This window comes from Cinclus cinclus, chromosome 11 (assembly GCF_963662255.1).
Source record: "Cinclus cinclus chromosome 11, bCinCin1.1, whole genome shotgun sequence".
Taxonomy (NCBI): Eukaryota; Metazoa; Chordata; class Aves; order Passeriformes; family Cinclidae; genus Cinclus; species Cinclus cinclus.
The window spans coordinates 7,054,050-7,077,460 of NC_085056.1; the positions used below are offsets into that span (position 1 = coordinate 7,054,050).

At 58.6% G+C, this 23,411-nt stretch overlaps 1 protein-coding gene across 3 annotated transcripts in view; it reads left to right on the plus strand.

The window, feature by feature from the left end:
• RIPOR1 (RHO family interacting cell polarization regulator 1) overlaps positions 1–23,411 on the plus strand; it is a 32,338-nt gene continuing 8,927 nt past the window's right edge. For 2 of the 3 annotated variants that reach the window (XM_062499704.1, XM_062499703.1), the window contains exons 1-6: positions 9,014–9,138; positions 19,873–19,999; positions 21,997–22,146; positions 22,468–22,546; positions 22,855–22,878; positions 23,346–23,399. In XM_062499704.1, the coding sequence (XP_062355688.1) occupies positions 9,060–9,138; positions 19,873–19,999; positions 21,997–22,146; positions 22,468–22,546; positions 22,855–22,878; positions 23,346–23,399 (513 nt within the window). In that variant the 5' untranslated portion in view covers positions 9,014–9,059. Of the gene's footprint in view, positions 178–939; positions 1,364–9,013; positions 9,139–19,872; positions 20,000–21,996; positions 22,147–22,467; positions 22,547–22,854; positions 22,879–23,345; positions 23,400–23,411 lie in introns of those variants that run through there. The other variant, XM_062499705.1, reaches the window with a different exon arrangement.

Genomic DNA, 23,411 nt, shown 5'->3' on the forward strand with positions numbered 1-23,411 from the left:
CAGCCATGCACAAGGAAGTGCTGGGACACCAGCCAGCGTGGCCAGGCTGCAGCAGCTCCAGGTGCAGCAGATCTTTGCTGAGAAGGACCACGAGCAGAGGCAACCAGAACTGCAGGGACCTCAGCCAGGACCTGGAGATCCCCTTTGCAGGAGTCGCCAAAACTTCCTTCTGCCAAGGTGTGGGCACTGTCTGTGATGTGGGGGGATGGGGCAGCAGGATGGTCGCTGTGGGGACCACCTGCTGGGTGGCACCATGGTCTTGGGGCTGTGAGGCCTGGGTGACCATTCCCAGGGTCCCCAGCAGTGGGAAACACTGGACCGTCTGGGAGTGCAGGGTTTGGGGGGTGCTGGGGTCCAGGGCTGCCATCAGAGCACAGGGACCCTACTTGGGTCTGTGAGAAATGAAGCTCTGGAGGAGGAACAACCCAGTCCCTGCAGCACCAGGGCTGCTGAGGAAGCCGAATGGGACCAGCAGATAATGTGCTGAGGCTTCCTCTGGCACAACTGCAGCTGCAGGGCTGGGGTTGCTCCATTACTATCAGCCCCTGCAGAGCCCCGTGCATCCCTACTCCCTCCTGTATTATTGTTTGCCCTTCTCCCTCCTGTGTTATTGTTTGCTGGGAGGAAGCAGCTCACCAAGTCCCACCTCAAGTTCTTAACCCACTGGTGCCTGACCTGATGCTCTCTGCTCCCATCAGCCAGAGCCAGGCAGGCTCCACATCTGCCCTGGGAGGATGGTTTGGTACTGAGAGCCTGCTCCAGGCTTTACCTCCCTAGCAATCAGCAGCACCCATTGACTCATCTCCCCCAGCCATGTTGTCTCCCATGGGTATCCCACAACCCCTTTTGCAGAGGACAGATACTGGCATTGTCACCTCTAAGGCCCTGAAAGCTTTAGATGGCAATGATTCCCTCCTTCCTCTCTCTTCCCCTTTTCAGCTGGTTGGATTCTCTCTTGTGCCTCCTCTGGAAGCTCTGTGGTCTGCTAGGGGGGCACCATGGAGGCAGCAGCTTTACCAGCTTCACACAGACTTAACCCAAACCCCTAATAAGGGGTTTGGAGGAAATCCATCTTGGGGAAGAAAACTGCAGCACTTCACCAGCTTCGTTTGACAGGATTTAATCAAACCCTGGGATCTGCAGACGTGCTCCTTGGGGAAGTGGAAATCAGACAGAACATCTCAGCAGGCTTCTCCAGATTGTCACCTTCTCACACAACTGAGCTCTGCCAAATTGTCCCCACTTCTCGACTGGCAGAGAGGGGACATTACTCTCCCATCAGAACAGGCTGGGCTGTGACCTCCCTGGTGATGACCACCGAGGGACACGTTTCCTGAGCGTCAGTGTCCCTGCAGGAGCAGAGGTAGGTCAGCCACTGCCGAGCCTGATGGGATGGAGAGATGCTCCATGGCCCTCTTAATACACCAGATGTTGATCACATGCCCTGGTGCCCCCTGTGCACCCCAAGGATAAATCAGAAGTTTTCCTGCTCTGTGACCTGGGGCACTGACACTGCCACACCCATGGATTTTAAAAAAACCCAAACCTGTTTGGGAGCACAGGAGGGTGCACCCATGGGTCACAGACAGGTGCTCACTCTTCCTCCTACAGCTGGGCTCTGCCCATGCCTTTTCCCCCAGGGATGCCCACAAAAGGGATGATCCCTTGGCCGTAGTATCCAGTCCTGCTCTGCAGGGTCCTGCCAGGGGTTTCGAGCAGGTCAGCCTCTCCCTGCCCATCCCACAGCACCAGCTGGGCCTGAATTTCCAGCTTTTGCAAAACAAGTTCCCAGGTGGCTGCAGGTGGAGCTGGCACTGTGCCGAGATGCCAGTGTGCCTGTCCAGTGCTGTGAGCACGTGGGGGGAGCGGTAGGGATGGGGTTCAGCTGGGCATGCCATGGGCTGTGGCAGGCTTCCTGCTGCTGTCTGTAGGACAGGAGTTGCTAGAGGGGTCATCTCCTCTGTCCCCAGAATGTCAGCACACAAATGTGTCTGTTCCGACTCTCGACTCAGACCTGCTGCCCTGGAGCATCTTCCCCCCCTTTGTCTCAAGGGAGTGGAGTTATGACCCTGTGATGGCAAGAACAAGGATCCAAGCTCATTCTAATGAGTTCTCTCCCCCATGTCCCTCTCCTCGGAGCCAGGGAAGTGACGCTGGGGAGGAACTTGGCTCCTCTTGTTTGTTATTACAGGATAAAGTTACCCTTTAAAGCAGAGCCAGTGCTGTCAGGGCTGCATACCATCCGGGAACATCGCTCCTTCCAGCAGCTCCACACACTTCTGGTTATTGTGCTTGCACGGAGCCAGCCCAGCCCCAGTCACAGCAAGGGGGACGCAGGTGGGGGGGAGGGGGGTCCAAAAAGGAGCCTCCAGGCTCTTTTCCCACCCTGGGAAATTTGAGAGCATAGGGAAAAGGCTTCTCTCTGGAGATGAGAGCTTTTCTGACTCTAGGATATGTGGAAAAGGAGCAGAAAGCAAGGGCTGGGAGCAGTGAAAGGGAAGGGGGAGGTGGATGTGGCTAGGATGTTTTGGGGTTTCTCTTATCTCCTGGGATGTTCACTCTGGCTCAGCTGGGGACCCTCTGGATAGGGCAGCCTGCAGGTTGCCACTGTGCACAGACTGAGCAGTGGTGTGCAGCTGGCACCCATCACCATCCCACAAGTCCAGCGGCAGCTCAGCATCTCCAGGCAATGTGCAGATGGGAAGAGGGCTGGCTTCTCCTTTGAGCTCCAGCCTCTGTCTCTGGGGGTCCCAAATCCAGGGGACCCCTGTCTCCTGTGAGCTGGCAGGAGACACCCCAGCACCCCAAGGCTTTTCAAGACATGGGGTTTTCTTAGCAGCAGCCTGGCCATCCTGCCCACACTATATCCTCTGGGGGTGGCTGGGGGCTTGCTCAGGGTTTGACTGCCCCACGCTGAGCCATGACGTGCCTGCGGGGTGGAGGGGAAGGAAGCTGACCCGGTGGAGCTGAGCCAGGGAGAGCTTCCTGGCAGTGAGCTCCAGCCTCCAGTGCCTTCCGTGTTGTTGCAGATGGCTCCGAGTAGGATGGAAAGTAGGCAGAGGGCTGTGTGAGCCCTTCCCAGCCATTCCCCAGCCTGGCATCCACTGCCTCTGTGCCGTTCAGGAGGCAAATGCCAGCTGGGGCCCTGACACCGCCACCTCAGCAGGGTGTCGAGGGAAGCCTGACTCATCCCCAGCAGGCGAATCTGAGACTTGCACATGTAAACAGAGCTGGCCCTCGAATGCCAGGACATGTGACAGATACAGGAGAGACCAGCTGGACACACAGCCTGGGGCTGGTAGCATTCACACATGTGCTGGAGGCATGAACAAGAGCTGGAATGGGCACTGCTCATAAGCATCTCTTGGGGATGGATGGGGAGGATGTGGCAGGATCCCTGCTATCAGCATGTCCCCACCCTCTGCTATCCCTACCTCACCAGAAGCTTTTAGCAGCTGGTTTTAGTCCTGGTGTTTCTGTTTGACTGCCACTGCTTTCCTCCAGGGACACCCTTCCCAGCACAAACCCATTTGGGCCAACAGCTCAGGAGAGGTAGAATAGCTGCAGGATGACCAGGGCAGTGATGGCCTCACCACCTATGGAAGTATTAAAAAAAATGTATGGATGTGGCATCTGGGGGACATGGTTTAATGGTGGGCTTGACAGTGAGGGGTTAATGGACTCGATGATCTTAGAGGTTTTTTCCAACCTTAATTATTCTATAAGAGCAAAACTCCTGAGATGCCAGCACAGTGCCAGTTCAGGAGCAGACTGCAGCTTGTGGTGTCAGGAGGTCTCCCTGCATGTTAGGCTGGGATGGAGAGAGCATGGAAGTGCCATTCTGGGACCATAGAGGCTCCCCAAGTTCCTGTTCCATCTCAGGAGCAGAGATCACTCAGAAACCTCCCAGTTATTCAACGCGCTCTCCAGCACATGATTTCCTTTGGGTTTAGATGTGCCATGCTGTGGGCTCTGGGCTGGGAGAGCTGCAGGCCATTGGGGAGAGGAGATATCACAGCCACTTCCTATCCTTGCTTACCCTGCACAGCCAGTTTCATTTCCTTAATCCCCATCCCAGCATTTTCTTTGTTGTTTTCTTTGGAGGGGACAGAGTTTTGCTGGAGGCTGGTGCTCACTGCAGTGAAGGAAGCACTTTCACACCCTGGGAGGCACATTCCCAGGTGGATGTAGCAGGTGCTGTTCATGGGGGCACAGGGACCCCACCTCCACAGTGGAGTGGATCAGGGTGTGTGTGGGATACCCTGCTCTGCTTGGAAGGACTATCTTTACATGCATTTGCATGCAGTTCTGCCAAATTTGTAGACTCAGCCCTGCCAAAACATCTCATGCTCTGAATGGCCTTTTGCTCTCACATCCTTGCAGCACCAGCTTTGGGGCAATGCATTTCTACCTCAGCCAACTTGATTGGCCAAGCTTTGCTTCACCTGGTGCAGTGTTGAATCCTCAAGGCTGCTGGCACCTCAGCTGTGGTGCAGCTGTGCCAGTTGCCCTACTATTGGCTACATCTGCTGGGCTGGGTTCTGGGCTTGCCCACAGCCTCAGCCTTCCTGCCCAGTGTTGGACAACAGCAAGGGACTGTAGGAATCTTGTGAATCATGGATACTTTTGGAGTGATCCTGCGGGTGTGTGCGTGAGCTGGTTCCTGCTGTGCTGAGGTGGGGATGACTGCCTGGTTGCAGGAGGTGGAGTGGTCCCAGGGGGTGTTCAGCCCCCCAGACTGAGCTGGGATAGTGGCTGGAGATGCTGCCAGCAACTTTCTGTGGGTGGAGAAGGGAATTAGGAGGGGCAGCAGGTGGCTGGAGAGTCTGAACCAGTGCTGTTCTGCAGCTCCTTACCCCCCTGCCCATGCTGGGGCTGGACCTGATGAAGTCACAGTCTGGATGTCCTGTCTTTGCTGTAAAGCTCTGACTTGGATTCTGGATTGCTGGCCAGAGTCTGGGAGAGCTGAGCAGCACCCAGTGCTGGCCAACACCGAGTAGGTTTGTGGCCACTCCAGGGCTATCCTGCTTTCCCTTTTCCTGGCCCAGTGAGCGTGTGGGATGTGCAATTCTGCCCCAAGGAAAAGGACAGGTTGGGTCAGGGCTGTGCCCCAGCCTGCTGCCACTGTGAGCTGGCCCTAAGAGTGTCGGGAAAGGTTTTCCAGCAGAGCTCAGGGGACCTGCTGGCACAGCCTTTCTATGCTGCTGGCCAGTTCCCAAGCATGGCCAGAGCTCCGGTGAGTCAGCTGGAGCAGCAGCTCACATTGCCCATGCTGCATCAGCACCACCCTGGCACCCTTAGCTTTTTACCAGGTTGTGTTCCCAAAAATGCGCAGCTGGAGGGATGCAGAGCTCAGTGCTAGCATGCTGGATGCTCATCTCTGAGGCTGTGGCAAGGATAGTGGCAGGGATGGTGGCAGGCTCTGTGGAGGCACCTCAGCTGCTCGCAGGGGTGGTGGCCAAGTGGCTGAGTGTGCTCAGCATGCGTGGCTGTTCTGGTGCAAGGCTTGGCGCCCTGATCTGTGTGTATTGCCTTGCTCCAACACAGAGCAGGAATGCTGAGCACGCAGCAGCTCCAGCCTGGAGCCAAGGGCTGGCCTCCAGCCCTCCAGAGAGAGGGGAGAGGAAGACGTGGCTCCAGGCCCAGATTGCAGTGAGAAGAGCAATTTGGGCAGAGATCCGTGGTGCAGGGCTCCACCGACGGCTCAGACCTTTCTCTGCACCGCGGCAGGCGGCTGCAGGCAGCTGGCACAGCGGTTGCTGAAGCTGCCAGGAGGAGGGGAATGTGCTTAGAATGGTCTTGGGTCACCAGACTCTGGAAAGGGGCAATCCTGTGCTGGGAGGGGCTCACTAATGCCAGCAGGTTTTCAGACAAAGTGTCCTTGAGCTCAGGGACTCCTTCCTACACCAATGCCCAGCTTCCCAACCAGACTGCTGGGAAGGCTCCTTCAGTGACAGGAGTCCAGGAGTATCCATATCCATGCTGGGAAGGTTAGCCCAGGAGTATCTGTATCCATAACGAAAGGATTAAACCATGAGTATCCATCCATATCCATGCTGGCAAGATTAGCCCAGGAGTATCCATATCCATAATGAAAGGGTTAAACTAAGATTATGTGCATCCATGCTGGGAAGGTTAACCTAGGAGTATCCAAGTTAATGCTGGGAGGTTTAACTCCTTCCTGCCAGCAGGCACCATACCTCCATAAATCCAGGAGGGAGTTTTGGAGGGCAAGCAGGCCAGGGGTACTGCCAGAACTCGGGCAGGAGCCTGTCCTTGTTTTTGTTTGCCAAGCTGGTCTGTGCTGAGCAAGCTCCCAGAGCAGTCAGTGCAGTGTGCCAGCCCTGGCCTTGGCACAGGGTGTGCTTGGCTCCACAACCCAGCCTGGCAGGGCAGGCAGGCGTGTGTCCGACGGGAGGATGCACTCCCCTCTCCTGCTTGCTGCAGAGATACAGCTGCTACCCAGCAGCAACGAGGAATAGGGTTTTACCTTGGGATGGTGGTGCACAGGTAAGTGGAACGTGGTGGTGTGGGTCAGTCTACCTCCAGGCAATTCATGTTTTTACTGAGAAGGTGGTCAAACCGTGGAACAGACTTCCTGGAGAGATGGTAATTGTCCCAAGCATGTCAGTGCATAAGAGGCATTTCAACAGTGCCCTTAACAACATGCTTTAACTTTGTGCCAGACCTAAAGTGCTCAGGCAGTTGGCCCCACTAATCCTTGGATGTCACTTTCAATTGAAAATTGTCATTGGTGACACCATGTACAGGGTGTGGATGGGATCCAGCCCCCATTTGATCCAGGTGGGAGGCTGGATCCAGTGATGACAGAGTGGCACAGTGGTGCTGACCACGTCAAGCACATGGTGGGTCACCCTGGTGGTACAGGGACAGTGTGGTGTTGGGACCTGCGTTCAGAATGGGTTGAGAGTAGCCCTGAGGAGAAGGACTTGGGGGTGTTGGTTGTACAAGAAGCTCAACGTGACCTAGCCATGTGTGCTGGCAGCCCAGAAAGCCAAACATATTCTGTGGTCCATCCTCAGCAGAGTGGGCAACTGGCTGAGAGAGGGGATTCTTCCTCTCTGCTCTGCTCTGGTGAGGTCCTATCTGCAGCACTGCATCCAGTCTGGGGACCCCAAAATAAGAAGGATGTGGACCTGTTTGAGCAAGTCCAGAGGAGGCCAGGAAGATGCTCAGAGGTCTGGAGCATCTCTGCTGTGGAGACAGGCTGAGAGAGTAGGAGCTGTTCAGCCTGGAGATGAGATCTTGGAGTCCCTTTCAATACCTAAAGGGGCTCCTAAAGACCTTAAGAGGGACTTCAGACAAGAGCACAGAGTATGAGGACAAGGGGGGGGGAGGGGGGGAGTGGCTTCCAAGTAACAGAGGGCAGGATTAGATTGGATATTAGAAAGAAATTCTTCCCTGTGAAGAGGGTGGGGAGGACCGGGCACAGGTTGCCCAGAGAATCTCTGGCTGCCCCATCCCCGGAAGTGTTCAAGGCCAGGTTGGATGAGGCTTAGAGTAATCTGCTGTAGAGAAAGGAGACTCTGCTCATGGCAGGGGGTTGAAACCAGGTGGTCTTTAAGGTCCCTTCCAACACAAACCATTCTGGGATTCATCAACCACGTGGCTTGGTGGATCCATCCTGGCAGCCTCTCCTTGTCAGCCTTTTGGCTTGGCTTTTTCCTGATGGCCTCAGGACCTGCTGTCCCCTCTCCCATCTTTGCATCACTTCTTTTTCCGTGTAACCAGGCCAGCCTGGAGAACTGGGCTGGGAGCTGGGACGCCCTGGTTCTCACAGAGCAACCTTGGCAGCAAATGCTCTGCTCCTTGCTGTGGCCCCTGGAGAGTGAGAGTGGTGCAATGATTTTCTTGTCACTGATACTGCCCTGCTCCACTGGGCTCCAGGACCTGATGATGTTCTAATTACTGTTTCTGCCTCACAGGGCTGGTGGGAGCAATGTGCAGTCTTGTCCTTGCATGAAGGATGTCTCACCAGGGCTGCAAAGGTTTCAGTTCCATTTAAAACTGGGTTGACTCAGTAGGATCTAGGACAGGTAGAAGACGGTCTTGGGAGAAAGGAGGAGCAGGGTGCATCCCCCCAACAGGCTGGCTTCCTCACTCCTCCACCTTCAGGGATGCTCAGAGATGCCAGGGTTTTGGAAGTGGACTGGCAGTTGTGGAAGCAGCACCGTGTGACTGTGGCACCCCTCAGGTGTTTACACTGGGGTTGCCTGTCCCTTAGCTGGGGAAGCTGGGAGCGCTCTTCTGCTTCTTCCCTAGGAAGCTGGTGGGATGGGGAATGTGGGTCAGTGTCAATGCTCTGCTCCCCCAGAGTGGACTTTCTGACTGGCAAAGGTCCGAGCATGGCTCAGTTCGATGCAGGAGCTGAGGGGGGAAAGGCAGGGTGGGGTGCTGGGTGTTACAGAGCTGGGAGTAAGGATGTTTAGGTGTTCCCTCTGCCACCGATGTTTAGGTGTTCCCTCTGCCACCGACTGACTGCACAGCCTTGGTCATGTCACTTCACTGCTGGAACGTGAAACGCGCCCGGGGTCTGTCAGAGATCACTGAACCCTGTGAGGCTGTGGGGGGAGAGAGGAGCGGTAAGGGAGAAGGTGTTGGTCCAGCCATTGCTTTGCTGGCAAGGGGAGGCTGTGGGTGCTATGTGCGGCAGCCCGGGACCATGCAAGCCGGGCTGTCCCCACTCCCCTCGCCTCGGGGGAGGTGGGATCCTGCTTCGGCTCATGGTGGGGCTTGTGGACCCCCAGGGAATGTTGAAGGGCCGGAGGGTCTGGAACCCCCGCAGGGCGGAGGTGGCGGCGGTGGCGGCGGTGGTGGCGGTGGTGGCGGCGGCGGTGGCAGGGGCGGCGGTGGCGATGGCGGTGTCGGCCGCGGTGTCGGTCGCCTCGGGGAGGGAGGTGCTCCCGTCCATGCAGCTGCCATTGGCGCTGGCTGGGCCGTGGTTTCCTGCCGAAATCACATGGCTCCCGCGTTTCCATGGAGAGAGCCGGGGTGGGCGCTGCCAAGAGCCTGCACGAACTCCCCGCTTGCTCCCGTCCATGGGAGTGGAACAAAGGGGATGCACCGAGCCAGGCCCGATTTCGCCCCGCGCCTCGTCCCCCGCCTCTCCTGGGACATGTGAGTGCCACCCGCATCTCCGCACCCCGCGGTCACAGGGGGATCGGGGGGAAGCGGGGTTGGTGGCTTTAGCAGGGCTACACCCTTGGGGGGGCCACGTCGCCGCAAGCCACCGCCCGTCCGCGTCCCCTCTGCCGCCGCCCCGCTGGGTGCCCCACGCCGCTCTGGGGTGTCCGGTCACGGCGGGAGGGCGGCCACGGGGACACGGACACGGGGACACGGGCTCGGGGACACGGGCTCGGGGCTGCGCTCGTCCGCCCCACTGCCGTTCGGAGGGATCCTCCGCACCCCGCGGCCCGGCCGGGACCGTGTCCGGAGACGCCCGGAGAAGGAGCCGACTGACAGTGGGATATCAGGGCGAGCACCCCCAATGTCACCCAATGCCCCCCAGACCCTGTCTGGGATATATCAGCTTCTCCAGTCACTCTTTCGCTCCCGGGTTTGGAATGACGCTGGTGGCATGAACCGTGTCTTGTCCCGGATCCCTTGGGACTCCAGGCAGGGGTACGGGCAGGGGTACGGCGGGCGAAGGACAAGCTGCCCGTGCCCATATAGGGCCGTGCCCGAGCGCCTGCGGGACGGCAGAGCCCTGGATCCCGCGGGAGAAGCTGCAGCCATCTCCCCATCCCTTCCCTGCGGCCAGGCGGGACCCGGCGGGCTCCCGAGGGACCTGGGTGCACCGTGTCAGCTGCGTGCTGCCTCCTCCTCCCCTCCAGGGTGACGGAGGGAGGAATGCTCGGAGGAATTAATGAGACAGATCTCGCTTTGTTGCTGGCCCGATCCTCCTGTCTCCCAGCCCTTCCCAGGCTGCCAAGAAGTGCTCGGGAAGGCCTCGTACCATTAACCCTTCCCCTGCCGCGTCTCCGGCCATCCCAGGGCGTGCAAACAGCCTCAGCGGGTTTTAACCTTGCCACATTCCCAGGGGAGACTCCCGAGGACACTGGGAAGTCCTGGCTGTCCTGTAAACCCCATGTCTCCCATCTCCTGGCTGGTGGCCTCACTGCGTCCCTCTGGCAGGGCTGGGACGTGAGGCTGTGACGCCGTGCAAAATCCGGCAGTGCAGGGCTTGTCACCAGCTTGTCACCAGCGGCGTTGCCTCCTCTCGGCTTGTGGGGGTATCCAGTGCATTGCCACAGTCCCCTGGGTGGAGAGGAGCTGTAGTGGTGTGGTGGTATCCCTGACATGGTGGTGGCTGAGTCCCCAGGGAGGACATGGCATGATGGGGTTGAGCATGGAAATGGGGGCAGCAATGGACATGGCAATGATGGGGGATGTCAGGGGGAACAGCTGAGAGGTGTTGGAGTGCAACGAGGGGATAGCTTGATCTGCAGTGAGGACAGTGCTGAGGACAGGGATATCTCTTCCCAAGCCTTGCTGAAGCTCCTGGTCAGAGCTGCTGCTTTGCCCAGGAATCTACTGGCTGGGTTGCAGCAGGGTGCCTGCGATGGGCATTGTCCAGTGCTGCCTGGATGGGAGGGGTTGGATGGGCATAGGGTGTCCCCCAGGAATGCCATCAGGCTGGGCTCCAGATCGTGCCCGTGGCTGAGGCTCAAGCAGATGCATTGGAGATCCTGCCATGACACTGACCTAAAGGACAGGACCCTGGGAAACCCATGGCGGGCAGGAGCAGCTGGCATTTGAGATCCCCAGGGCACAGTGAAGGCAGACCAAGCCCTGGCTTTGCGTGGGCTGAGGCCAGTGCTGGGCTGGGACGAGCTCCTCGCCGCGTGCTTTGGGTTTATTTATAGGGCTGCCATTTATAATGCTTCTATTTCTGCTGCCGTGTGGGGACGATGTGAGGAAGCGAGGGGGGAGGGCTCGAGTCTGCCACCACCCCATGCCCAGCCCCTCCGGGAAGGGATGCTGCCAACAGCATCAGGGCCAGTCTGGATGGGGGTAGAGCCTGGCTTGGCACAAGGGCTGGTCCTTCTCCAGCCCTCAGGGCATCCACTTGTAGAAAAAAACTCTTCCTTGGACTCCCAGGATTTTTTTGGAGTTGGCTTTTCCTGTTTTAGCAGAAAGTAAAGTCCGGGAAGTCAGCTGTAGCACTCTGGGGGAGACCTCCTGCAGCTCTAGGACCAGCTGTCCCAGCTCAGGACAAGTCACTTGGTCACTTATTGTGCTTCTTCTTCAAGCCATGACTGTGTGCCTTCTTGCCAAAATTGTCATTGCCTGCCTTCTCCCAGATCTCTCCCATGGCAAGGAGCTTTTTGGCCCCTCACCAGGCTGGTGTTGATTCCATCTCCACAAACTTTTTTGGCCAGCCAAGGCTTTTGACACCAACTGAGGCTGGCCTATGCCCTTTCCTCTCAGATTTACAGCTGTGGTGACATTCCCTGCCACTCAAGGATATCTGAGGCTGGGGAGTACTTGTCCAAAACAACCTGAAATAGCTTCTTCATCACCTTGCCTTTGGTGCTGGTGCCACTAAGGCAGCATTGGTTTGGGGCCGGTGGCTTCTCCAGGGGCTGGGTGGGCTCATCCTCAGTGCTGGTGGTCCCTGGCCCAGCAGGGAGAAGCTGGAGAATTTCCCTAGGACTCTGCTGGCAGGATGTGGGATCTGTGGGAAGCTGGTCTTCTATCCCATGTGGGGCAGAGAAGTGGGAATAACCTGCTGGATTTTTCTGCCTGTGTACAAACTGGTTGTGGCTGTACATGTGTGTCCAAGAATGGCTGCCCATGGAGTGTTTTGTTTGCATGTTCAGCTGTTGTGGTTGGGGGGGGGGATGCCCAGGGGCTCCCCAGGCCTGGTAAGAGGAAGGCATAAAGGGACACCACCAAAAAGGGAGCACCTGGGGCACATCTCTTCTGCAGAGGGATTGAGGAAGCCATCCTGGCAGATGGAGCAGAGCCAGAGTGATGAATATGCAGGGATGTCCCCTGAGTTGAAGAGTCACATGGAGATGTCCCCTTCCTTGCACCCATTCCCTATCCCTGGCCAAGCCAGGAACAGGGACTCATTTAACTCAGTTACCACGCTGGCACTGCTGGTGTGACTTGTGCCCTTCCTCTGCTGTCCCTTGACAAGGTGTCCTGAGCTGTCAAGCCCCGCCAAGTGCCGTGCAGGGTGCTGTGAGGTGCTCAGAGGGCATATGGCTGATGTGATGTGTCCTTCTCTGATGCCCTCTGCCACTTTTGCCTGACCCTGTCTCCTCCTGCTCCTGGTGGTCTCCCCAAGGGTGATGCCTGGAATGGTGCCATGCAAGGCACCTCACCCATGTGTCAGCTGCCACACAAATCCCCCTGTGCCTGCAGGCTGCAGGAGAGGTAGAGTGTCTGCAAATGGCACAGCCTGGCTGTCACACCTCTGCAAGGGAAGCCTGGAAGTCCCCTCACTCTTCATGGCACTGGGCACTGGGGAATGCCCCTCCCGCAGCTGGGGAAGCTTTAGCGTGGCTTTCTCATTAACCTTTAATGAGAACAAACAAGCTGGCATGGGCTGGCGCTGCAGGCGCGCTGCCTGGCCGTGTGCCGGGCGCTGGCTCCGCACGGCTTCCAGCGCGGCGCAGGCTTTGCACAAGGATGGTCAGAGCCGGGGCGGTGCCGGCAGTGATGCCATTCCCTGGGGAGAAGCAGCAAGGGGTGAAAAGCCGGGTGGTGGCCGCTGCCCACGGCAGCTGCCAAGATGGGACTCTGCCCATCGGTTGGGAGAGCCGGGGGGATGCATCGTGTCCAGGCGAGGTAGGAGGCATGGTGCTCATGCAGGTTCTGGAAAGCTGGGGTGGAGATGGACTTTGCAGTGTGCTGGGCTGCTAGCTCCCCATGCCCTGTGGCACTGGCATGGAGGCTGCAGGCTGGTGGGCACCTGGGATGGTTTTTCTTTGGATGCTTCTCAGAGCCAGCCCAGCCTCACCAACTCCAGTTGCTCTCCCAGTATGGCTGATGCTGTGCACCCACCTGGGCACTGGAACCTGAGGGTGCCCTGGGTCACAGCACTCTGGTGATGCCGCTGCAACCCCAGCTCTGCAAGCCTGACTGTGGCTGGCTCTAGAGCCACATGTGGGTGCCCACAGCCATGCCACCATACATGGGAGCCCCTGATGCTTCTTGTCCCTTATGTGACCTGCAGGGAGGGGACCTGGTCTGGGATGTGGAAGCAATCCCACAGCAGGCTCACTCTTTGGGGGAGGGGTAAACTTGTCGGGAGGATCTCATATCTGTAAGGACCCCCAAGATTCTGTCCCAGTGCTTTTCCTACTGAACCTGTACTGACCTTGCTCTAAAATCAGCAGCAAACAGGAAAGGAGCCTGAGAGGGAGGTGTTTCTTCCTGCTCCAGTGACGTGGTGAGGGCAGCTGATCCCAGCCAGGACAGAGCTGGCTGCTCCAGCCTTTGTCCAACCTGGAGGGGGGTGCCAGTCTTGGTTATTCCCAGGACCAGCACTGAAGCATGGTGACGTGTGCCTCAGAGTCTCCTGGTTGTTTAGGGCACTAAACAGGGACTTGGAGGTGCTGCTGGCTGCTGGGATTGGCATGAGGGGCAGGTGGGTTTAGCACATTGCACTGTGGGAGCTGGACCCCCATGGAAATCAGGACAGACATTCTCACACGGGAATTGCACCCCAGCATCTTTGGAGAGCCCCGTGGCTGAAGCGAGGTCCTCCAAGGCTTTGGATACTCAGGATATGAAGTAGGGACTTTTGAGCAAGGCAGCCCTTTTCCCAGTGGCTCCTGAGTCCTGGAGGGTGCCCACAGGCATACCACGGGATTGCATGCTGTGGGAAGCCTACAGCAAAGCCACGGTGGTTTTATATAGGCATAAAGATAACAATATATATTTATTATATTTGTATATACTTACATTTAAACCCAAGCAATGCAGAAGCAAGTGACAGTGGTGTGAGTGTCAGCTGCCCACGGCTTTGTGCCTGCCCGCAGTGGAGCCGGCAGGGATGGGGGCCAGGGGCTGTGCATCCCCCCCCAGCCTCGGGTGCAGCTCCGGGACAGCGGTGCGTTCGGCAGGGCGGTGTGTGCTCCCTGCCGTGTGCTCGGCCCTGGCTGCCGCCGGGACTGGGGGTCTCCAAGGGGAGCGATGCAGACAGGCGCTGGAGGGGGGATTTGCAGCGTGTTCCCCTCTCTTCCACCCGTGCCACAGTTTCCCTAAGGGAGGCGGTGGGGAGGGAAGAATAGGGACCGAAGTGTGCTGTGCTCCGAGGGGGTCAGGCATCCTCCCGTGTCCTCCCATCCTCCGTCCCCCTTGAGTCACGCCGGGGCTGCGGCGCTGGGCAGTGATGTCAGCCCGCGGGCAGGGGAAGCGGGGGAGGAGACTGCTGCCCGGGGGGAGCCCTCCGGCCACGGCCCCCGCACCCGGGCGGACAGACGGACGGACGGCATGAGAGAGCAACAACCACCTGGGACGCTGAGCCCAGCCCGAGGGGGATGTGCTGCCGCAGCACGCCATGAACGGCAAACCGAAAGGTACTGAGCGCCGGCAGCACCAGGGCTCCCCAGCAAACCGCGGTAATTTAGGGACCCCCAGCTGATTGAAGTTCCGGGGTGACGTGGCTGGGCTCAGGTGGAGTTTTTTGGGGCGAGGAGTTTGCTTGGGAGGAAAGCTCTCTCTGACAGGGATACCAAGGACGTATGTGACACGGTTGTCACTGCGGGTTGCAGTGACAGGGTGTCAGGACAGGGTGTCCGTGCAGGATGGGACCCCCTGGCTGCCTGGTCTTGTTGTTGCCTACACTGAGATCTGGGCTCTGTGTCTCCAGGAAGGAGAGGGGTCACAGCTGCCAGCTGCTCCAGGGTGATGCACCCCTGATGCCACGACAGCCCCCAGTGCCATGGTAGCACAATTTTCCTCGGCAAACTGTATTTTCCCTGCTCATGCCCATCTCCATGTCGAGCATTCCTGGAATGGTGTCCCCAGGAGACCTGGGCAGAATGGAGGGCTTTAGGATTGCTTTTGTGCACTTGGACCAAGTTGCCTGGGCAGGATTTGTGGGGGCAGCTACTGGTACCCAACAGTGCACCCTGGAGATGAGGAGGTCAGGGGGAAGGTGGCATGTAGGACCTCTACAAGGGTGTGCAAATCCCAGGAGGATCTTTCTGGAGGATCCCAGCACTTGTGAGAGGGATCACAGCCCACTTGAGAGTGTAGTCTGGTGCCCATGACCAGGATGCAGCCCAGTCTCAGGGTATGGAGACGAGCAGTGTCCATGGGGATCCTGACTGGGTGCTCAGTTTGTGCCTTTGGTGGTGGGGGACTCACTTTACCAGGACCACAGTAGTCCTGGGCTGGTTCTCAGGAGCCATCCTAGAGAACACATTGAGCTTGAGCTTTGCTAGCCCCTGGGAAACCCTTTGCCCCAGTGGTGGCCATTTCCCTGCATTACAGTTTAGGTTTGCATCTCCTTCTGGCTGGAGACAAGGGAGCCCATGGCATGAATGGCAGGGTCGGGGGCTGTGAGCCCCCCCCGCCCCCGAGGAACTGGCTGTGAGTGTCTGCCTGTGCCGTGCCCTGCCCTTCCGCAGGGATACTCCTCGGGGTAAATAAGCACTTCCTCCAATTCTTCCCATTTGCAGCTCCTTCCCTTTCCTGCCGCCCTCCCACTTGGCCCAAGGAGCCAGCAGCCTCCCCTGGCCACTGGGGCGGGTATCAGCGCCATGTCCCTACTGCCATGGGGTTAAGAGCACCCAGCAGCCACCCAACCCAAACTGCTGACAGCAGCCAGCACCCAAACAACCCAAACTGCCGAGAGCACCCAAACAACCGAACTGCCATTCCCTGTTCTGGTGGGGGCTGTGGGGCTGTGACCTTATGGCTGGGACTTTCTCTCTGGCTGAGTCACGGGAGCCAGGATGCCATTCACTGACTCATCTGACTCCCAAAAGCCCCCAATCCCTCTCCTTGCCCAGCACGAGGAAGAGCTGGGGGTGTCCTGCCTTCCTGGAGCAGACGCAGAGCGTGGAGAGGTCAGGGAAGAGGCGGCTCTCAGGCTCCTTGTGACCAAGGCAGCATGGCTTTGGTCCCCGGATACTCCCATCCTCTGTGCTGGGGGGGGATGAGGAGTTACGGGAGGGAAGAACTGCTCCAGCCCACGCTGGGAGCCGGCCAAGGGCTGTCCTGGGGCCGGAAGGGGCCAGGGTACGTGCCTGGGTTGGGGCAGCGGGGCCACAGCTGTGCAAACACGGCTGCAGCGGCTGCTCCGGGGGGAGCCGAGCCAGCGGGCTGAGTTCACAGGCTCCCGAGGTCATCCCTGCCCTGCGCCAAAGTTTCACCCAAAGGTGCTGGGACGGGGCGTGGCAAGACCCCCCCGCTTGCCCTGAACACCACGGGCAGGATGGATGGTCCTGTGGCCATCGTGGCCTCCCCTGCTGAGGGACACTGCTGTGTGCCCTGCTGTGCCCCGGCCATGGCCGCAGTTCCATCAGTGCGGGGACCACAGCCCAGCCCCCTCGGGTGCCCTAGGTGCTGCTGGCTGGTCCTGGGTGTCTTCCCCGAGGTGAGGGGTGCTGGAGTCTGCTGGATTTGCCATCCTGGTCATTGGTAGCCTTCAGTGAGTGACGTCCCTAGAAGCGCTGGTCAGAGCACCCCCAGCTTCCAGGGCTGCAGGGCTGGGGACTCAGGGGGAGCCAGTTTGGGGCGTCTCCAGCCCGGGCAGTGTTGATAAACCCGCCGGAGCGACCTGCGGCTGGTGTCTGAGTGTCGGAAACAGAAACCAGCTGGGACCAACCCAGCCGGTCGGACTGCCCCCTCCACTGCTCAGACCAGCATTCTTGGGATCCCAATCATCTCCAGAGCACCGGGCGTCGAGAGAGGAGCCGGCGGCCGGGCTGGAGAGCCCCGGGGTGGGCTCCAGCACCCCGCGCTGTGCTGCCTGTTCAGCTGCTCGCTGTTCTTTTGGCCGCTGCCCACGGGCAGTGCTGGCCGAGGACGGACAGAGGGACACGCTCCCGGGATTGCATTTCCTGCGCTGGGAGATCTGGAGGCAGTCTGTGGCGTGGAAAAGGTGAAAAGCTTGGTCGGGAGGCAGGTTTGTTAGCACTGAGCCCTAAGGGCAGGGGGCGGTGGGGCTTGCTGGGGCTGAACATTTGGGGCAGGAACAGTTCTGCTCAGGAGAGAGAAAGGATGTGCTTGGGGCTGTAACCCATGGCAGGGACATGAGTGTGCTGGTGCTCTGCTGGTGCCAGCTTCATGGTAAGCCTGGTACAGGGCTCACCAGCCTGGGTGAGATATGGTGCCCAGTGGTTCCTTCCAAGTGTGCCCCAGGCTCTGCTCCCTGTGGGGGCTGCTGTGCTGCTGGTACCAGGTACCTCTTATCTCGGTAATGTCAGGAATGCACTATGCTGGGGATTTTTCCTTCTCTATGAGCCAAGCCCAAGAGTGCCAGGAACAGAGACCCCACATCCTGCCTGCCCTGCCTCATGCAGGCAGTGCTGTGGGGCTGGTGCCCTCCAGTGCTGGGCTGGAGCATCCTTGGGGCTCCTGGAGCATCACTCCTTCAGACCAGGGGTATTGTGTCCCCCTCCTCCAAGGAGGCTTGGGGTCCTGGCACAGGATCTTGGTTGCAAGGTGCCACGGTGTGTTGTGGTGGATGTTTGGGGGAGAGCTGGGTCCGGGGCTGGAGCGCAGGGATGTGGTTCTGTCACCAGCCATTGCTCCCTGTGCCAGTAAGGGAGCCTCCAGTGCTTTGGAGCAGGATCCAGCATGGCACAAATGTGTGCTGGGGACTCTGAGGTACCTGGGCAAGTGGCTGCAGATTGCTCTGACTGCTGTAGAGTTGTGCTGGGGCATCAGTCCCCTCCAGCACACCCAGCATCCTTCTCTCCCTCCAGCATCCTCCTCCCATTGATGCTCTCAGCATCCTTCTCTCCTCTGACAGCCTCAGCGTACTTCCCCAGTACGGGCTTCTGCCTGGGAAACCCTCTTTAGAGGTCCTTCTGTGCTCCAAAAGGGAAACATGGGCTGGAGAAGAATGGGTTGGCAGCACTGTCCTCACCCTGAACTGTGACCTGCCCCACACATGAGAGCCTTGTCCTATGGGTGGTGGCTGCTCTTCCTACCACTTTAGCACCCAGTGGGGAGCAGATTAAAGAGCCCTGCAGAGGGTAATCTGCCCAGGCCTGCAGGTCAGCTGGGCTGCCAGGGATTACAGCTCTTCCTAATGAGCTTAATTGGGACAGTGTTGTCCTGGAAAATGGAGGGACCAGCACCCAAATAGCACTGAGTCTGTGGGACCCACTGAGTGGCTCTGTGGTGTAGGTTGGGACACGAGTCCCAAGGGGGAACCAGATGGACCTGCTGCCTCCAGGCTCCACTGGGATAGAGGTGAGTGGTGATGGTGGTTAGCTTTGACTGCCAGATGGCTCCGGCATATCCTGGGTGCTGCAAATCCCTGGCCCCAGCCTGGCGTGCAGGGTGGTGAGGGGCACAGTGCTGGGGGGGATGCCCACCAGTGATTGAGTGGGTATGAGCCATGTGGGACCAGGCTGAGCTGGGGTTCTGGGCATGGGGAAGGAGTGGGGCTGGTGGCAGAAGCTCCAGCAGTGCCTGTATGCCTGTGCTGTTCACTGTAGGCCATGCTGGAGACAGGAGGAAAGGCAAAGCAAGCTCCTTGGGATGGAGGGAGGTGGCTCTGGCTCAGTCTGTCAGACAGGGAAGCTGTGCATCTCTAGGGTCCTGCCTAGCTGTCCCTGGTGGAGTGTGTGACAGCCAGGCACTGTGTGGGCTCATTCCCAGCAGCTGCTCCAGCTGTGCTCGGGGCTGGCTGGGACAGAAGGATTAACCTGCCATCAGTGGTGGCCGGCCAGAATGAAATGGAGCATCCTGCATCCTGCTTCTCCATGGCTGCCCTGTGGGCTGGGCTCCTCCCTGTGCACAGCTGGCACTGCTGGGGGTGGCAGGGCCAGGAGCCCTGTTCTCCCCTGCTCTTGCCTTGTCCTTTGGGCTGCCCTCCCCAAGCCCTGGTCCTGGCCAGGGCTACAGGGATGGTTCCTGTGACACAGAGTGGCAGCCAGGTCCAGGCCCTGAGTTTCAGAAATCTGTTCTGTCCCCGGCTGGCATCAACTGCACTGGCTGTAGTGGGGGCAGGCAAGTCATGGCAGTGGTTTCAAGGCTCCTGACACTGCCACTGCCAGGAGCAGAGGACAGGGTGCAGCAGCCTTGGAGCTGGACACGTGTGGCCTGCACGACTTTCCAGGGTCTGGCAGGGAATGGCTCATCCTTTTCTTCCCCACGCAGAAATCCTTGCAAAGCTGGGAACTTTCCAACGTGCTTTGTTGTCCTTGGGTTTCCCTCCTGGTTGCTGGAGTGAACGGAAGCAAGTGAGGAGACAGCAAAGGGCTGGGCAGTTGGGTCCAGCCCTGTGCCTTTCCTGCCCCTGCAGCAGGGTGGCATGGGTGACAACAGATATGGGATAAGGTGGGGTCAGGGAGAAGGTGTCTAGGCTTGGGCATGGTGTAGAGTTTGCCAGGGACATGTCTGAGAAAGGCCATGGTAGGCACTGGGGACCAGCCCCTTTCTGTGATTCCTGTAGGGCCAACCTGGGACACATCCGTCTGGGTGTGCCCACTGAGAGCATACAGTGCCCAGAGCCCCACTTCACCAGGGCAGTATCTCTGGGAGCAGCATGGGATCCGTTTCCCAGTGCCACCAGGAGTGTTCTTGGACTGAGAGAGTGGGAAGTCTCCCAACCCATGGTCCGTGGGTGCCATTCTAAGCCCTGATGGCAGTCCTGCTTGCATGTATGTCCTCACCGTGCTGCTGGTGACCCTGATGTGTCATTGTCCCCAGGGCGGCCCTCCAGGTCACACTCAACGATGTCACTGTCTGTGCGCCCGCAGCGCAGAGTCCTCGTCACCAAGATCAATAGGAGCCAGTCCTTCGCCGGAGTGAACTCGTCGGCCGACCGGCCCTTCAGGTAAGAGATGGGTGCTCATGCTGCCTGCCACGAGGAATGGGGACAGGCTTGGGCTTTGTGGTGGGACCCGCTGTGCCTCCTGAGGCTGCTTCCCATCCAGCTGTCCCAGCATCTCCCTCAGGGATCTTTTTGGTAGCCAGGGGCTGTTGTGCAGGGGGCTGCAGGGAACACTGAGGCCATGTAGGAGACAGAGCCTGTCATCCCAAACTTCTGCCATGCCATGCCTCAGGTGGGGTGAGGACCCTGCAGCCCTGTGGCTGCTGCCACAAGAGGACAGAGGGGGCAGGTGTAGCTCACCTCATTCTTCAACCAGCTGTTAAGACCTTCCCTGTGACCATCTTACAATGTCTAATGGGTGCAGTAGAGCTGGGGTGGCTTTGAAGTGTCTTGCTGGCCTTGACATCCTGCGGCAGCCAGTTTCAGAGTTGAGTGCTGGTGTGAGTCAGGGTTTCCTCAGGGTCACCTCAAACCTATCGTTTGAAAGGTTCTACCAGCTGCCCGCCAGCTGCAGTGTGACGAGCAGCTGTTCCCTGCTCCATCCTCTCCATCCACTGGTGATGTTATGGTCCCTTCATAGCCTTCCTCCTTCTCTCTGCTGAGCATCCCCACATGCTGCACTTCCCCACCAACCCTCTCTGCACCACCCCTAGTTCCTAGCTACCATCTTGCAGGTAGTTCTTGGGTAGCAGGCAGAGCCTCCCTGTGCTCTGACCTCCCACCCTGTTCCACTTTGTCCCCAAGTCCTGTCCAGCCTCTGGGCCAAGTGACACTTTCCAGGTCACCAGCACATCATTGGATTTGTGGGTACAAAGGGGGCTCTTTAGAGACAGAGAAGGGGGAGGACTTTTAGATTCCTGCAGCCAAGTGGTTGCTGGGGAGATGTTTGTGGGAGATGCCTCCAGGGACCTTCAAGGATGAGAAGGAGAAGGAATGGTGGAAATTAGATGCTTTCCCATTGCTTGGGAGGAGGCCAAGACATTCATTTCCCCACTGATGATTTGGGGAAGTCTTTTGGTCACTTCTGTGACAAGCAGCACAGGATGGGAGGTACAGCCTGAGGCTGGGAAATGAGAAGCCCGTGGTGTCTCCTGGGCACTGGTGGCACGATGTTGCCTTGGAAGGAGGAAGGGAAGAGCCGGTCTGAGCGAGGCGTTGCTTGCTGAGCTGGGGAGCGACTCCATTGCTCAAGGCAGGAAGGGTGGTGTTCGGGTCCCAGCGCTGGGTCGGCATCCCACGGGTTGGCTGGGGGAGGCAGCTCCATCCAGCAGGTTTGGTGGCATCTGGAGAGGCACTGCATCACTGAGCATGTCCCTGCCCCATCTCACAGTGCTGGGTGATGAGGTGACACGGCTGCTGGTCCCCCGGATGCTGCTGTGCTGTATTGGGATCCTTGCCTGACTCTGGAAGAACAAGGTGGCATATTTCACCCTGCCACAGTGCTCAGGGAGCACCTCTATGCCCATGGCAACCTGAGTGCTGTGATGGAGCTGAGCATGGCCCCTTAAGAGGGTGACCAGGTCTGGAGATGTCCCCATGGACCCTCCAGGAATTCAGTTTGATTCCAGGTGGTGCCATCTTCCTTTGTCTTGTCTCCCCCTAGCTGGCACCAGGGACCCCCCACCTCCGCAGAGTCTACACCAAGACCAAACTCTTACACCCTGCTGGAATGGTGTTGCCTTCCTACTCTTCTCCATCTTCACTTTTGTGGGTTTCTCCTTGTCTTTCCCATGGCTTTGGGCCACCTAAATGCATTTCCAGGGGACTGCAGGCATGTGGTGCAGGCAACACTGCCCAGTTTCATGGCTCTGTGTATTCCAACCCTGGTGGACACTTAGAATGGCTGCCAGGGAGTCCTGGGAGGAGCAGGCAGGTGGACCTGGCCCAGGGGACCAGGCCTCCATGCTAGAGAGTGCCATTTTCTAGAGAAGGGTGCCTGGCTCAATGGGGCACCCAGAAGGACCCCAGTCCTGTGTGCTGATCCCAGCCTCTCTCCCCAGGAATCTCTCACCTTTCACCCCCACTGTCTCCCGCAAGACTGGCTCCAGGGTCAGTAGGATGTTCTCAATGTCCCACAAATCTCCACCACCCAAGGTGCCTCAGCCCAACCGCCTGGACGAGGTGTATGAAGCTCTCAAGAAGGGCCTGACGTAAGTTCTGCGTGGCTGGAGGCAGAGAGCTTCTGAGGGGCATGGGGACAGCTTGTGACATGGTTTGAGGTTTGCAGCTCATTGCTCCCACCAGGCAGGAACATGCCAGGTCTCTTGGGCACATTGCCTTGGTGTCCCAGATTGTGTAGGGTCCCACATCCCACACATCCCATGTAGAGGCATATGTGGGTTCACACACCTGTGTGCTGGAACAGGGAGTGGGGATGAGTTACTACGTGTGCTGGGTTGGTGTGGGCTGTAGGGAGCAGGAGCTCTGGGCACAGCATCCCAACCTGACCCCCATGGTGTGGTTGCCCCCAGAGCCTACCTGGAGGTGCACCAGCTGGAGCTGGAGAAGCTCAGCACACAGATCCGTGAGTCCAAGAGGAATTCACGCCTGGTGAGTGCCACTTGGGAAGAGCCTTATGGGGAGGGGTGCTTTGGGTAGACAGCCGGGGTTGTGGGCACAGCTGGGGTGACTTATGGTCCATCTGTGCCTGGGGCAGAGCCTGTTTCTGTGGCATTGTAGGGGCCAGCCCAGGCTCGGGTGTTGGAGCTCCCATCCCTCTGTCATGCACTCTCCAGCCCTGGCTGGGTGCTGCATGTCCCACTGCCGTGCTATGGGTGGTGGGTGCTGTGTGCTGGGTCTTCTTTGGGTGGGCAGAGCTGGCTTTGTGCTACGTCTTATCCCTTTCATCTTTCCTCCAGGGCTTTCTCTACGATCTGGATAAGGTAAGCGGGATCAGTGTCTTGTCCCCCTTGTATTCCCCTTCCTTGTGCCTGGGATGAGCTACTGCCAGCCCCGCTCTGCTAGCACTGCCCTGCTGCCTTGTCCCCTGGGGAGGAGAGGGTCTGGGGCTCTGTAGGCAGAGTGGCCCAGGTGGGCAGGGGATGAAGCAGAGATGATCTTGTAACCCCTTTCAGGCAAACAGAAGCTGTTGATAGTGAGTGCAGGGCATGGGTTAGCTCACAGGCTGGGAAAAAAAAAAAAGCACCCTGGAGCCTGGCTTGGCTCCTGATGTACAGGAGTCTGGAGGAGGCTGCAGCACATGGGCACTTCCCACTGGCTGCCACCCCGCAGCTCCCAGGCAGGACCCACCCCAGCCTCAGCTCAGGGGATGCAGATGCCATGTCCTGACCTGTGGCTCCTCCACGGAGGGGCTGCAATGTTTCTCACACCATCTCCTCTGCTTTTGCAGCAAGTGAAGTCAATCGAGCGCTTCCTGCGTCGCCTGGAGTTCCATGCCAGCAAGGTGAGAGCTGGG